Here is a 16,904-nt window from a genome sequence, read left to right on the forward strand (position 1 = left end):
TTATTAGCATAAACATGAGTGAAACTTTGAACAGCTGGTGGCGCTAGAGGGAATGAGTTGGAGACTCCAAATTTGCTATGGTGATAGTGCAGGCTGTCCTCTATCACTGTGCCAATTTTCATAAGTTTCCCGCAAACGGTTCTATAGGCTGCCATAGACGCCCAGTCGGAAGAAAAAGAAAAAAAAGAAAAAGAAAAAGAAAAAGAAGAATAAGAACGGGAACAGATACAATAGGTGCCCGCACCTTCAGTGCTTGGCCCCTAAAAACAATATGAGCAGCATACCCTCAAACAGACAATATATTGCTCACCTCACCTAACCCTCAACTTACAGTATAAAGTAAATACAGTATAACAAAAATAAATAAATAAATATGTTCATGGACTTAAGTATTTGGTGTATGGTTACAATTGTAATTGTCCCTAATCCAAAATTTGAGCTGTTTTGAAGCACAGCTCACACTGAAGTCACAGATTTTTGTTAGTCAACAGTCCAGCAAACTTTCTTGACCAACTTGAACCCGTTGTGAAATCAGCATTGGGCAATCTTTCCTCACGCATAAATCCTGATGGATGAATTCCTATCAAAATGACTGGATTAATGTGGAGTGGATTAATGTGGATTAATGGAGAAACTGTTAATGTGACCGCACCTTTAAAGCTGCTTTGACAAAATGTGTATTGTAAACAGCTCAATACAAATAAATATGCCTTGACTCACTCTTTTAGGTGAGAAAACACCCACTGTTCCTCCATCCTCTTTCACAGACACACCCATCTCAGCCAGCAGCGACTCCCTAATGCGTCACAACAGAGAAACGGTGAGGGTTTAGTCTCTCGACTATCAGCATGAAGTCTAGTCCACATCACAGATTATTCTAGCCACTGAGGTAGGAGTCAATTAATACTGGATACACACCAAAATATTTTTTACATCTTATAAGATTTTAAAAAATGTGATAGACCACAAATGTGAAGACAAACAATCCTAGATTTAACCGTTTTGCTCTTATAGTGTGTGGTGTGCCATGATGTGATGAGCCACAGATTGTCAACCAGTCTCGAATGTGAACACAGGACATATCGCAAAATCTCACGAGACTTCAGAATAAGCACGGCGGACGATATGCAGGAAGAAATTGCAATGATATTGTTTTTGGTAGGTTTTACACGACACGTTGTATAAACATCAGTGCTGTTGCCACAAATCAACTGATCCTCCATCTCTGCTGTCCACGTCAATTTCACTTTGTGCTGCGCCACGACTGCGTTTGTTATGCTTCCGTCTTCCATCATCTCGCTTCCTGATTGGATATTGTTTTGTCAACATGTTGAATATTTAAGATTAGCGATCGGGGCGGCTCCGACGTTCTTCCGAGCATGTTCGGACACTCTTAACACACAAGATAATCTGTAGAACCATCAAGATAATCGGGACATAGCTAGGATTGTCAGAAGTGGGGAAATCGGCCCAAAATCAGCCAGATTATCTTTTGGTGTGTACTAGGGCTTGCATAGACTAGTCGAGAGATCGACTACTTCAACCACTAGTCGGCGCTGTTGAAAAAAATCGACTACACGAGCGTGCATTAACCATAAATGAATTAAAAATGGCGAACATCACCAACAGACACTACACATCAGATGTGTGGAAGTATTTCATCAAGTATGAGAAAAATATAATGTAATTTGCCAACTCTGTAAGGGGCCGTTCCGTTCACACATCGCGTCTAAAACGCGTGAAAAGCGTGATATATTTATGGAGATGAGAAATAAAACCCCTTTTTAATAGATTATTTAAAACCCTGTACAGCTACAAGTACGATCAGCTGTTCGGCTGAGCTTTCGAAGATGTTACGGAAAGGCCGAAGGTGATCGGTTGGTCTTTGTCACATGACATGCGAAAAACCCGCGCGCCTACATTTGAAATAACGAACTTGAGCGCGCAAAAGACGCGATATGTGAACGGCCCCTAAAAGTGGACATTGCGTCTGAAATGAAAGGCTATTTATTTGGCTTTCCTCTGTAACATGAAAATTAAAATATGTAATGTCATAATTATAATGTTTTGAGAGTTTACTTATGTAATTGTTTCATTAGGTTATTAATTTATATATTTATTGATAAGAACTATTCCATGTCTTTTCATTCACAGAAGCATGAACCACGAGTAAGTTAGTCGAGTATTGTTTTTATAAGAAATCGACTAGCAGAAATCACTAAGTTAGTCGTGCAACCCAGCATAACTGACACGGACAGCACACTTGGGTCAGGAGTGTTGACTATCCAACAGGAGATTAGTTGGTTAAGTCGGCATATAGTGCTGTGTGATATGCATCGTCTTTGATAATAATATCATAATTATTGTTTTAATGATGTGTAAGCTAACATTTCCGAGTAGGTCGCTTGTTTTGCAAAAAAATAATAAAAAAGCTTGATGCATTGTATTGAATGGCACCCGAAATTCAAGAGTTTTGTTTTATATTTAGATCAAATTATAGTTATACCTGTAGTTTGATAGCTATATCAAACAAGCAAGAGTGCTGTTTTCTCAAATATCAGCACGATTATAAATGTCATATTGATTTTATAACAGTTTTATATAACATGTTTATACACAATATTGCCTTTATTTTGTCAATGAAAAATTCCCAATAAAATCACAGCAGAATTGTTTTGCGTCTCCAAGCAACACAGCAATTGATACCGAATGAATCAGTGTTTTGAACAAATCAGTTTAACGAACCATTGAGTTTAATGAACCATTCAAAGACTGAATGAATCAGCCGTTTTAACGTCAGTGGCTCAACTGGCGATTTTAGTTTCGCTGCTTATAATATATAACGCTGCTCTGTTTATGGTTTGTATTTTGTGCATCCTAACTCTTCCCTTTTTGAAAGATCACGGTCACGTGCTTGTATGAAGACTCATCTCCTATCATACAGGCACAGATCGACAGCATGTGTTAGTTGGCCACTGGCTGTAGTCTTTGCAGTGGATTCAAGCTCAGCTTTTCAGATGCTTTCGTCGCCACTAGTTCTTGTCAGTTTGGTGTATCTGGACATTTACATTCACAGGGTACATTTATTCTATAAATGCCATCCTAATTCAGTCCATTACAACAGTTTATGTTATAATTGTGCACACATTTTGAACACTGTGAACACTTCATTGGGTTGTGCCTGCTCTCACCTGTCTTGTCGTATCGACTCGGTTTTCCTGAGTTTCTCTTCCCATGTTTCATTCAGCTCTGCAATTATCTTCTCCGTTTCCTGTGAGACAGTCAGACATATTTTCTCTGTTTTACACTTCTTTTTTTGGTATATATACACACAATTTCTAATCAGTCAGAAACATTCTGCATCTGCTGACATTGGCTTAGTTGACATCATCTTTTGGAAGATGGTAAAACATGGTTTGGCAAAACATTGGCATTTGTTACCAACTTTAATATAAAGCAGCTGAATGATGAAACTACCTTCCCCAACATGCTGGTATTTGGCTGTTGCTGGTAACAGAAGTGTGTGTCGTGTGTACCTTGAGTCTCTCCACGGCCTCCTCTTGGCTGATGTGCTCAGTAGGACTCGCGGGCGTCTCACCCTCCATTGGTGCATCAGAGGTAGACTGTACATATGAGAGCGAGGGCTGATGGAGCTCACTTGATACAACTCCCAAAGCGGGCCGGCCCGTTTCAGACCCTGAGAGAAAATGAGCATGCAAGTTATTTATTATGGAAATGACTGACTGTCTACTACAGCTAAAAGACACCATGAAATCAATTTTTGTTGTTGTGGCCTTTAGTCCAAGCCTGATAACTTCTGTGCATCCTGTGACCATGCAATCCCCCTAATATTCATTATATCATTCATTATAAACATCCCTAATTATTTATTTTATTTAGCTTTTGAATAAGTTGTCTGTTTTTGTTGTATGATTTTAATGTTATAATTTTTGTAAAGCACTTTGGAGCAATGTCTGTTGTTTGAAAATGTGAAATATAATAAAAGTTACTTGCTTGCTTGCTTGCCAATACTCATTGCAAAAAACATTGTATTTCTCTAATACAGAAAATACACTACCATTCATGTTTTTTTTTTTTTACTTTTGTTCAGCAAGGATGCATTACATTTTTTGAAAGACTTCAAAAAGACTTTCAAAAAAAAAATCATACAGACCCCTTTTTTTCCAACAGTAGTGTACCTAATTAAACAAAACCATTTGTTTGCTGATATAAATAATAAAAAAAGAAAAACATTCATAGTCATTTATTATTTTGAGTAATGAGAATCACAAATGAGAATGAATTTAAAAATAATGTCTATGCAAAAATCTGGTACTAAATATAGGCTTAAAATACATTTAATTTGATTTTGTGGTGAAATGTGACAAAAACATGTTTTTAGAGATAAACCTACATCATTGCATATTGATATTAGGCATAAATATATTCTCAGAAGTGTTATGCCATCTTATAGACCATCTTCAATTTTTCGGCATGAAATCAAAATGGACAATTCTTATTTTTTCTAATGGAATATTGCAGTATTTCTTATGAATGATTTATCCACTCACATCATTTTTTTAATATTCATGTGCCCTCTTGCAGCAACAGGGCGGGGCAACCTGTCACTCACATGAGATCGACCAATAGCAAACCACAACCGTGCAATCAATTCCCCATGGACAAAAATAAACCCTGCTCTACATTTTTTCTTGCTCCAGATGCCATTTCACTCAGATATACGTCTCAATAGGGAACAAAAGATCACAACTTCCATTTCATGCCGACTTTAAACAACGGTAGTGCGTCTCCAAGACACGTTACCCATGTGAATACCTACAGTAGCACTGTCCACTTGTGAACAGACCTCTCTGAAAGCTGTCAATATACCTGAGGCAGTGATGAGGTTGCTGAGTCCCTGAGACAGGAGGAGCTCTTTGAGTCGGTTGACCTCGTCTTTGAGCTCCCGGACGAGACGTGCGTTCGGATCCTCATTTATCACAGCGTTACACTTTATCTGCTTTGCTCTGTCTGCATACCTGCAGTGGGACACACAGTACTGGAGCTTACATACCGTAGTATAAACAGGACAATGTACCTCACATTCATGCTGGAAAATAAATAACTGTGTGTTTACCTGAGAGTGCTGAGTGTTTCTTCATAATTAATATCTGCTGGGCTCAGAGCAGCAATCATGGCCGTGCGAGAGTTTCCACCTTCAAACACACACACTCAATTAAACATCAGTGTTTAAAGACTCGATCCAAGAACAAGAGTACACTATTGAACACACTCCTTTATGTAATCATTAAAGTTAAAAATTAATAGATTAATAACAAATTGTTCTCATTTGTAAGTCGCTTTGGATAAAAGCGTCTGCTAAATGAATAACTGTAAGCGTAAATTAAATTAAAGCAATGATATAAAGCTTTAAAGTATTTCTCAATTAAGTAAACAACGTTTAAAGTTTTTCAAGAAATTATTCAAGTAAACTTTATACAGCACTGTTTAAAAATATAGGGTTTGTAAGATTGTTCTTTATGTTTTTGAATGTTCTGCTCACCAAGGCTGCATTCATTCAACCAAAAATGCAGTAAAATTGTGGAATATCATTAAAATATCTGTTTTATTTGAGTATATTTTAAAGTGTAATTTATTCCTGTGATGCGAAGCTGAATTTTCAGCATCATTACTCCAGTCTTCAGTGTCACATGATCCTCCAGAAATTATTCTAATATGCTGATTTGCTGCTCAAGAAACATGTATTATTATTATCAATGTTGAAAAAGTGCTTTTGCTTATTCATATTTTTGTGGAAAATTCTGTAACATTGTATTTACTGTAATTTTTGATCGATTGAATGCATCGTTGCTGAATAAAAGTTTTATTTTCTTAAAAATATCTATATATTTGTGACCCAAAACTTCAGAAGTCTCAAGTATTCTGGTTCCATTGACTTTAGGGACAGAAATATCTCATGTTATACTAAATTTATCTTTATCTATTAATATTTCAATTCAGTGTTGACAGAATTTTAGGGTGAACTAACCATTTAAATCTAGCAATTTTCTTAAGACAAATTTTTTATTTTTTTTTATTAGACAAACAGCCAATATCTGCATCTCTGTAAGTTACCGAAACCCCAAAATATGCAAGACACACAAAATTTGCTCATTTTATTTTATATATATTTTTCTGTTACCGTTGAATCTTTTGTTGTGATTGTCTTCAGAAGTTAGAGACGGAAGAATGTCTCCAACTCAAGGTTTTTAACACAACACAATAGCTATGTTTCCATCCACACGTTTTTATCCGAATTAAGTGATATCGAATGAAAAATGCCTTATGGAAACAGTAAAATTCGATTGAATTTCATGAATATCGACTCAAATGAAATGCGTTCGGTCTCATCGGATTTTATCTTGATCGATATACGGCTTATGCGATTAACGCTGATGGAAACGTTATTTGCCAAATAAATAATGAATTGCATTTTGTCTAGAAAACCTTTGTTCGCAAATGTTGGCTTGAATGTTGTGCGATTCAGTGCGAAAATGAACGGAAACACCTTAAAATGTCTCAAATCAATTCGATATACCAATTTGATCGCAAAACAGCATGTGACGTCATTACGCACAGGTTTTTATTCGCTTTAAAGCCATTGGATGGAAACACACTTTCACCAGCTTTATTCAACAACCAGAGTTTTTTTTTCCAAACTTCATATAATTCGATTGACAAGTGGATGGAAACTTAGCTAATGTCTTAATCTTGGACTGATAGAAGAGTTCATTAATAAATACTGGTTTTAGGTGTCAGACCAAACTCTGTGCTAACTGGTTTTAGATGCGGGACAAAACAGATCTTCTGATGGGACATTCATGGCGTGTCAACAGGGTCTAACAACACATGACCCAAAAGCATCTTATTGGGCGATTAGTTTATTTCAGTGACTCTAAACGAAGAAAAAAAAGTTCTCGTCAGACCCATTTTCTCCCCTGTATGAGCAGATCTATAGGAATGTATCGTTTCAATACAAAGCCTGTGAATAGGCCTTTAGACAGCAAGACATACCTAGATTTTCCCTCAATAACCACGTGAGCACAGAATCCCTGTAGGGAATGAAATCAGATCGTCTCTTCTTTGAGCCGTGCTGTGGAGGGGAAGTATATTGTTACTCTTGACAAAGAACTCAACATTTGAGACAAAACACTGAAAGACAAGTGAAGACAATGAGACGACAGATGGGAAACAAACAGAACCGAAGAAGCAGAAAGAAACAGAGGAGAGACAGAGAAAGATGTTCTTACCATGTCTGCCAGAGCCGAGATGACTTTACCCAGTGTTGTCAGAGATTTGTTAATATTGGCTCCCTCCTGAAAACAAACAATACTTTTAAATGATCTGTTAATATTTAGGTTTTTAATAAAAAGGTTAATTCAACCGAAAGTGTCATTTGTCAAGGTTTGGACATTCTGTTAAGTAACTTGAGATGTCAAGCTCCAAAAAGTAATAAAAGAAAATAAAACTTCTTACATCTGATTAATGTCCAATTCAAGCCATAATTCAGAGGAAAAATTTCCTTCCGCTCATATAGCTCATTCCAACTTCCACATTTATAAATATATATAATATATAATTATATCTGTACTTACTACTTTTACACAAATCATATATGTAGCTTAAGAAGACTTAATATAGCAATTTCTCTCTCTCTCTCTCTCTCTCTCTCTCTCTCTCTCTCTCTCTCTCTCTCTCTCTGTACACACACACACACGGTTAAGTTTGGCATAATTAAGAATTTGTGTCTTTTTTTGGTTTTGGAAGAAGTCTCATCTGCTTACCAAGGCTTAATTTATTTGATCAAAAACCACAGTAAAAACTAAAATATGATGAAATATTATTAAAACTTGATATAACTATTTCTATTTGAATACACACTTAAAATGTAATTTATTCCTGTGATCAAAGCTGAATTTTCAGCATCATTACTCCAGTGTTCAGTTTCCCATGATCCTTCAGAAAGCATTCTAATATGATAATTTGCTGCTCAATTATTAATAATGGCTCAAATTGTAATAATATTTCTTAATTTTACTATTTTATTTTGACTGGTTGTGTGTGTGTGTGTGTGTGTGTGTGCGGCCGCGCGCGCCTGTCTGTTTGTCTGTCTATCTACTTCACATACAAGTCATATGAACTTCTTTTATGATTTGTTTATGGAGTATTTGAACTCTGACAATCCCCTTTGTGTTTCCACTGTACAAAAAAGAGTAAAGAGTGTTTTTGTTTAAACTCAGAACTAACATGACATCAAACACACCTTCAACCTCAAGCCTTTGGCTCCAGACGAGTCAGCTCTCTCACTTCCTGCCAGATCAACCAGGCTGATCTTGCTCACCTGAGCGTTACACAAAGAAACCAGAGTGAGAACAGAAGAACAAAAAAAAAAGATATGTTTTCTAATCTCTTACACACACCTTCTCGGTGTCCAGGCTGGTCATGTGGTCGTGTCGATGCTGTGTGAAGAGGATGGTGAAGACCGCATGCGAGCGACTGCTGGTCTCGTTCATATTGGTAGCAGCAACCGTCCTTTAAGCAACAGAAAAAATATTATTAGCCTTTTATCTGATTGATAAACATAATCATTGACAGATTAATCGGTTATCAAGAGCGCTTATTTTCAAACTGAAGCATAATCATGTTTGTGTGTGTAATAATACCTGGCTTTGTTGCCAGTGTCCATGAGATCTGCAATATCACTGTAGTTTGTAACCGCCATCTTGGAGAGGTCTTCTACGTAAGGGCCCATTATAGGGTGCTCTCTGACCCTCAAGGACCCTCTACTTTTTGGGTTCAACAAGTCCCGAACCCGCTCGCAGTAAATCTCCATATATGAAACCTAAAAACATATCATACATAAAGTTACATCAAATCCTTTATTGACTATATGTGACCCTGGATCACAAAACCAGTCACGAGTCGCACGGGTATATTTGTGGCAATAGCCAACAATACATTGTATGGGTAAGAATTGTAAATTTTTCTTTTATGCTAAAAATCATTAGGATATTAAGTAAAGATCATGATCATGAAGATATTTTGTAAATTTCCTCCTTTAAATATATCCAAAATTTATTTTTGTGAGTGAATGCTGCACAATCGTGAACATAAATGCACAACTTTAAAGGAGATTTTCTCAATGTTTCGATTTTTTTGCACCCTCAGATTCCAGATTTTCTAATAGTTGTATCTCTGCTAAATATTTCCTATCCTAACAAACCATACATCAATAGAAAAATTATTTATTCAGCTTTCATATGATATATATCTCAATTTAAAAAAAAATTACCCATAAGACTGGTTTTGTGGTCTAGGGTCACAATATAATATCCTACAATATGATTACATGCATCCAAGGTAAAAAAAACACCTTCCCCCACCCCCATAATATACATTGCACCATCACCTCTTTTCTCACAGTGTCTTAAACATTTCAATGAAGGATTCGGTCTGACGAAACTTTCCGAGAACCTGCTCTGATTGGTCAGATTGGACCATCTGTCCAATCAGAGCAGAGCTGGTTCTCGGAAAGTTTTGTGTCTGTTATGATTGGTCGACCGCTTATAGTGCGTGTCGGAAACCAAACACACATTACCATATCTGAATAGTCAGCTTCGAATCTTCTTCACTCTTAATACACCGTGATATGAACAGTAATGTCTCATCCTTTAGAAGTGCATCAAAGTGGATTTGCTTTGGCAGCAGAAAACAGCGTCTTCTCAACACGTCGACACACAAACCAAACTCTTCCAGTCTCAGCTACAACTACTGTGTTGGCAAAGTACACACTGTTCAGCATAGGCTGGTATTATGCTAATGTATTACAAACCTATGTAGGTTCATTCAGGCAGTAAGACTGGAATTACTGACGGCTCGTTTCAGAATCAAGTCTCTTTTATTTGTCGTGCACTTTCATCTTTAAAACTTTGCAGACTGTCTACATTCACATACAGCTATTTTACACACGACATGAAATGTATTATTCGAAAAAGCATAATAGGGGCACTTTAACACTGCAGCACACAGTGGTTTAGACACACACAAACATACCTCTACAGAGAAGGACAGGTCAGGGTCAGTGTTATCTGCTGTTTGTCTGAACAAATCCTCACACATCTATGGGGGGAAAAATGTGATCACTAAAAGTGCTCAATTCAACACAAGTACAGAATAAATTATTAATTACTTCAAGTAATTACAATACTTGTAGCGTGTGAGAACCACCCACTACTATAAATGATAAATGGACTCAACTGTTTTTGTTCAGTACAAATTGCAAGCATGCTTGAGCTTCTGTTTACCAAATTTGAGTGCTTTATGTACGTTCACTGATCAATGTTTATTATTACATGGCTCTGTGGAATCCTTGATTCTGATTGGTCAATAGCGTCATCCAGCGGTAAGTTATTCCCAGATAACAACCGCTCAAAACAGAAACACAGGCTCATCCGGGTCACTGAAGTCAGCATTTCTTGCTAGGAACGTTTTTTTCTTTGTGGATGTTTTGCGGTTGGTGAGCTAATAAAATATTAAAACTCAGTCGAATCAATATTTTGTGTACAGTTATTTAATTATGCCATCCAGTATCGTGGACTCGCTCTCTCTTGTTTCATACAAACGCAGCTGCTGCCATTTTGTGACTATTGTTTTGTACACTGTTGGATTATGAGATAAAAACAGTTATGATTTTAAAGCAGTTTAATCTGAAATCAATACATCTTATCCCCCTAATTATTTATTTGTTGAAATGCTGTGTAATAAGTGATATGAATAACCGTTTCTCTTAAATGTCCGTTTAGTTTGAACTTGGCTCTCTCCGCGGAAGCTTTGCGTTTAAAGACCTAATAAAATATTTCAACTCAGATCAATATTTCATGTCTAATTATTTACTTATGAGGCAAGTAGCCATATAAAAAGCGAGATAATGTACATCCAGCCGGTGGTTCTCTCAAAATAACCCCCTTCAGGCTGATCAAGACCCCTCCGCTTCACGATGAGGGTATTTTGAGAGAACAACCGGCTGGATGTACATTATCCCTTACATAAAAGCCTAACTTAAATGTGTTTGTCATGTCTATAGTGATCATGATCATTCAGAAGACTTGGATTAAACATCTCGATTTATATGAATTTCTTTTGCAATAGGTTTATGAAGCATTAGATTTGTGGGTGAATTGACTTTTAAAATGGAAGGACAGTAATTTCTCAGATTTCATTAAAAATATCTTAATTTTTGTTCCTAAAATGAATGGAAGTTTAACGGGTTTGGAATGACATTAGGGTGAGCAATTAATTACAGAATTTTCCTTTTTGGGTGAACTAACACTTTAAGTGATGATCATATACCGATAATCAATCACACTGCTTGTGTTGTGAAGGCATGTCTCAACAGGAACATATAACATATTAGGAATACTTTTGGTTGTGTTGCTATGTGTCATGAGTAAGCTATATATATATAAAATATATAGGTAGGATTTGAAAAAATGTCAACTCAAATCAATATTTCATGTCCACATAACTATTTACTTGGTGAGTAGTGGTGTTATTCGCAAAAACATGATTTTTAAAGTGGTGTTGATGTGCATTTTTTTTTTTTTTAGTATGTTTCTTTTTTTTTTTTTGCACAACCACATATTTGCAAAATAATAATTTTCTAATCCGATACTGACCTTCTGTCAGAAACGTTTGGTTTTGGTGCAACATCTCCTTTAAGATGCTCACGGTCACTGGCTTATGTGACGTTTTGGCTAATTAGTGAGGTCTGAAACTTACAGTATTTTCTAGTACACAGAATACTACAGTATGTGAAAAGATCAGAGAATATTTGATTCCTCATGCCAAGACATTTCTCAAGTGCCATTCATTCTGTTATATGCAACAACAACAAAATTAGCACAAAAAAATAAATACTGCACTTTTAATACAGATCAATCGAATAGTCATTCAGACAACCCACCTACTAGTAGATTTTGAGAATATAGCTTTACTTCTAGACTACAATGTTTTTCATTCATTTGACATTAAACATCAAATATATACTGACTGGCTGTGATTCCATTGCTTTGTTCATTTCACTTGTGGATAGCATTCATTCATCTTCATACAAACACCTGTGGTATGATGCCTTGCTGCCCAGGATCTTGTTTTCCCATCATTGTGTACGACTTCCCTCCTCCAGTCTGTCCATAAGCAAAGATACACACGTTATAGCCCTCGAAAGCATGAAGCAGCATCTCTTCACCAATGTCCTGATACACCTTCCTCTGAGACGCAAAGGATGGGTCTTCTTCCTGCAAAAAGGGACAAAGTCAGAAGGAGTTTTCAGTGATCCGATGAATGTCTGAGGAAGAAGAGAGTGAGAGTGTTTTATAAAGGCCCAATTCACATACTTTTCACTAAAAGTGCATGTACATCAGTGTTTTTTTGTAATCGAGATCTTGAGTATGCAGAGAATTCACAGCTAATTTGTGCATGCATACAAATCAAGTATATACGTTAAATATGCAGTAATACAGTATTGTGCATACTAACAAATCATAAAATTGCGTTTTAATGCGTTTTATACACTTTATTGCGATGTATATGACATATGTTTCGATATGAACTTTAAAGGGGATCTATTATGCCCTTATTCAAAGTCTTGATTTTGTTATTGGGGTCTACTAGAATAGGTTCTTTCTTAAATGTAAAAAAAACCTAAAAAAACATTATTTTTCACATATTTTACATTGTACAGCTCATCTCTTCCCAGTCTGTCAGTAACACTGTTTAGTTCCAGTCTCTATAAAGCCCCTTCTTCTGAAAAGCAAAATGTGCTCTGATTGGTCGGCTGGGCCAGTTGTGATTGGTCAACCACTCCAACCGTGTTTGTGAAATATCCCACCCATTACCATGGCGAAAGCCGCGTTTCCACCACAGGAACTAGGAACTTTGGGCTGGTACTCGGTGTGTTTACACCGCAGGTATCAGGGTCTAAATGAAGTTCTGGGTAAATATTTGCCCCTCCGAAAGTCCCTGCTGGCGAGGTAGTACTTTTTCAAAGTTCAGGAACTTTCGGGGGCGGGACTTGTGCGCTGAACATGCTGATTGGTTGTGTTCACGCCACAATTTGATTGGATGACTCCACGCAGCATTCTATTTTAACCGTCATTTTTAAAAAATCTATTGCGGTTCGTGGCTTCATGCAGTAAGAGTTGTCTGTCTGCAAATATGGAATACTTTTTTTTTTTTTTAACCACCGCTGGACCGACGACGAGGTTCAGGCTTTATTAAGCGTATTTGTGAAAGAGGAAATTTTCTGCGCGTTCGTCCCAGCCATCTCACAGTCAATGTCCGCAATAGCTGATAACATACATCGTCTAACTTTCTTAACACGCTTTAGTATCAGTGCTCGTCTCTTTTCTACGGTGGCCGAGAGGTGCAAAACAAATCACAATTATAAAAACAAAATAACAAATCCAAAAACAAAATAATTCAGAAAACACAACAACAATTCAGGGAACAAAATAACAAATCAGGTGAAATTGATTCCAGTTCTGGCTTGATTGACAGGTGTCTTGTCCAATCAGCGATAAGTATGCCATTCTCAAAATATAACTACCTTTTCCGTTTTGTATGAATTGTTGTTGTGTTTTCTGAAATGTTGTTGTGTTTTCTGAAATGTTATTTTGTTTTTGAATTTGTTATTTTGTTTTTATAATTGTGATTTGTTTTGCACCTCTCGGCCACCGTACTTTTCTGCCGTTTTGTTTATTACCTTGTTAGTAAACCAATACATCACAAACAACTGCAGCACAGTTTGAATCTCCTCCATACTTATTATAAATGTGGCGCTCAAAACTGAATACTGTCCGTCGCAGGACAGTTGGGAGGAGCAGTCGCGCGCAGTTTATAATCTTCCCGGTACTTTAGATCGCGACCGGTCTGGTGCAAAAAGAAAAAAGTTCCTGGAACAAATTGTTCCGGGTAATTTCGGTGGAAACGCGGCTTAACTGACTCTCAACCACCCCTTTATTTTGCATATGCCTTGGGCAAGAATTATTTAATTTTTATGAATATTTGAATATTGTGATGTGTTCGTTCCCGGAAGAAAACTCAAGACTACAATGGAGGCGTTTCAGGGAGTTCAGAAACAGTGACACTGATATAGAGAATAACTCCCTTTAGACTAGAAGGACTTTGTGCTTTGCAACTTTGCAGACCCAAGCACAAACAACAACATTACACCCTAAAGAAATGTGTAAAAAAAAGCATAATAGGACCCCTTTAAGACATCACAGACATTAACACATCACTTTCTGTTACAGGGGGTGTAAAGATGCTTTGAAATCACTGTACAAATAAATGTATTATTATTATTGACAGATTCATACAATAAAAAAAAAAGTTTCCAACTTACTGAACTGTGTGACCAGTATGAATAATCAAACGTGAAGTTCTTGGGTGAATCCTTGGGTTGTTTGGGATTAGTAATACCTGTAAAACATACACATAATTCTGCAGACTAATTTCACACATAATACTGACAATTTTTTTTTTTTTTTAGGTAAAAAGTCAATTATAATTTAGGCAGAAATTCCAGTCTGATAATCACGATATGGCCAGAATTTAAAAAGCTGAGACTTTGTTTCTCTTTACAATAATTGGATGGGAGGCACACTACAAATATTGTTTGGTGTAAATAATAAAAGAGGACCTGGCAACCCCGGCTTAAACTACAGGTGATTCATAGGGTCAAATAGAGCCTGATTTAACATCCATATTTTTTAAACTGTTAATGCATTGCTGTAATGTTAACTTCAACACAAGAGCCATTTTCTTCACAAAGTATTTCTGACATGTTATACCGCCCCCTTTTGATTGACAGGCTATAATCGGCCCTGATCATTGGCTAATTTTAAACAATCCGGCGAAAATAATAGCTTTTAATCAGTCGATTATTGGCAGATACCGACCGGTACATCAGTGGATCCCTATTAAATACACAGGGATTCCTGAACACATACCAGCTGAATAATTGTTCAGATAACCCACAGACTAGTTGATTTATAAAATTTGACCCCTACTCTGCATGCTACCAGGGATACAAGTGTCATAGGGGTTACTATATTATATAATACAATTTAGCATGTCTGGAATGCGGTCCTGACCAATCAACATCCAAGAACTGTGTTATATTTACATTTATTAGTAAGCAGTCCCTGCTTCTTAAAAGTTGAATTGAATGGGAGTATCAAGGAGCAATGGGGGCTTTTCTGAGGACTACTATTACCAAGCCATGTCAACACACAGTCCTGTCCATCCATCATGAGCTTAGAAAGATCCCAGCTCGGCAAACACTGCCGGGACACAGTGCTTCCCCTCCATACACATTTCTTTCAGTAGCTGTAGAATGACCTTTGACACCATATCCCTACCAGGCCCTGAACACAATGACAACTCAGTGGAAACTGAAAATCCTCTCTCTCTCTCCATAGCGGCATACAAAACATCTCAAGCACACCTTAAAAGTATGTACACTTAAACCACACTTAAATGCAAGATAAAAAGACAAATCAGGTGGCATCAATTAAACGGGCACACTTCTATAGTGATGAACAGGAGACTACAGCAAACACAGCGTTTCTGCAGGTTTTATGAAGGTAAATTTAAGATGTTCAAAGACCATTTTAAGGCTAATTAATGAAGATTTAGGGAATCTTAAGGGTTGAATAACCACTACAGTATGGAAATAACCTTTACTGTACTTTCTTATCACATTGCAAACAAGTGATGTTCTTCCTCAGTATTTTTATTTTGTTTTCCAGTCCAAACGACTAAAGATTCTTCAAACAAGATGGATTAACATAAGCAGCAAAAATGGCATGACACACGAAGTTATGTTCGGTCAATGCTGGGCTCAGAAAAAACATCAACATAATTCAAGGGAAAATATGTCTAGTTTTTTAATTAAAATTTCTCAGAAACATTCTGCATCTCAAGTAAATTTAACTCGATTTAAGGATGTTTATAGCCTGGGTTTCCCCATACTGCCTTTGCGCAGCGCGATTTTATTCACGCTGAAAGGCAGTCTGGATACCATGGACCAGATTTTCGCCTCATCTAGGGAACCAATCACAGAACGGGGAGGGAGCAGCAAGACGATGACGACATCTATGCGACACAACTAAGCAGTTTGTTTATATCCATATATACCTTCGACCCTCATGTTTATCTTGCACAGACGGCAATAGTCGCTGAACGTCATTGTTTACACAAAAAATATCTTACCCATCGTCTTCTTCCTTGTCTAATTTCTGTCGCTCTACATACGTCATCTGGTATAATGGAAACGATTGGCTATGAGCGTACAGGTGCATTTGATAGACATTCTTAGCACCCAATAAACGGCGCCGGCGCATTCGTAAACCACGCCTCAAATACGAGAAAATCCACATGTGGTTCCCAGACCCAAGTCTCAACGAGAATTGGGTCTGGCGTTAGCCAGGCTAGGATGTTTATATATTTATATAAGAAAACAAGACAAAAATACTGAGGAAGATATTCATTTTTACAATGCATTTAATGTCATGACTTTTTCCATTTAAGATTTTCTACTCCGATTTAAGACCTTTTTTTTTTATTTTTATGTATATCTAAACTGCCTTTAAGAATGTAGTTCTATTTTGCTGTTAAACAAGATCAGTTTTGCCCTCTCTAAAATTCAGTTTGATGTAGTTAATTTGAGTTAAAGGGATAGTTCACTTTAAAATGAAAATTCTGTCATCATATACTCACCCTCAAGTTGTTTCAAACCTGTATGAATCTCTTTCTTCTGCTGAACACAAAGGAAGATATTT

General features: G+C 36.8%; 1 protein-coding gene across 2 annotated transcripts in view; it reads right to left on the reverse strand.

Annotated features, from left to right (window-relative positions):
• The window catches only part of kif1ca (kinesin family member 1C, a), a 57,580-nt gene that overhangs the window by 18,929 nt on the left and 21,747 nt on the right, over positions 1-16,904 (reverse strand). For both annotated transcript variants that reach the window (XM_079606247.1, XM_079606248.1), the window contains exons 3-15: positions 14,465-14,541; positions 12,177-12,356; positions 10,114-10,179; positions 8,724-8,902; positions 8,481-8,592; positions 8,324-8,401; positions 7,311-7,376; positions 7,075-7,153; positions 5,138-5,216; positions 4,891-5,039; positions 3,537-3,697; positions 3,192-3,271; positions 721-796 (exon numbers count right to left, since the gene is read on the reverse strand). In XM_079606247.1, coding sequence (XP_079462373.1) covers positions 721-796; positions 3,192-3,271; positions 3,537-3,697; positions 4,891-5,039; positions 5,138-5,216; positions 7,075-7,153; positions 7,311-7,376; positions 8,324-8,401; positions 8,481-8,592; positions 8,724-8,902; positions 10,114-10,179; positions 12,177-12,356; positions 14,465-14,541 — 1,382 coding nt within the window. The remainder of the gene's footprint in view (positions 1-720; positions 797-3,191; positions 3,272-3,536; positions 3,698-4,890; positions 5,040-5,137; positions 5,217-7,074; positions 7,154-7,310; positions 7,377-8,323; positions 8,402-8,480; positions 8,593-8,723; positions 8,903-10,113; positions 10,180-12,176; positions 12,357-14,464; positions 14,542-16,904) is intronic.

The sequence above is a fragment of the Phoxinus phoxinus genome (assembly GCF_949152265.1).
Source record: "Phoxinus phoxinus genome assembly, chromosome: 3".
In the NCBI taxonomy this organism is placed as follows: Eukaryota; Metazoa; Chordata; class Actinopteri; order Cypriniformes; family Leuciscidae; genus Phoxinus; species Phoxinus phoxinus.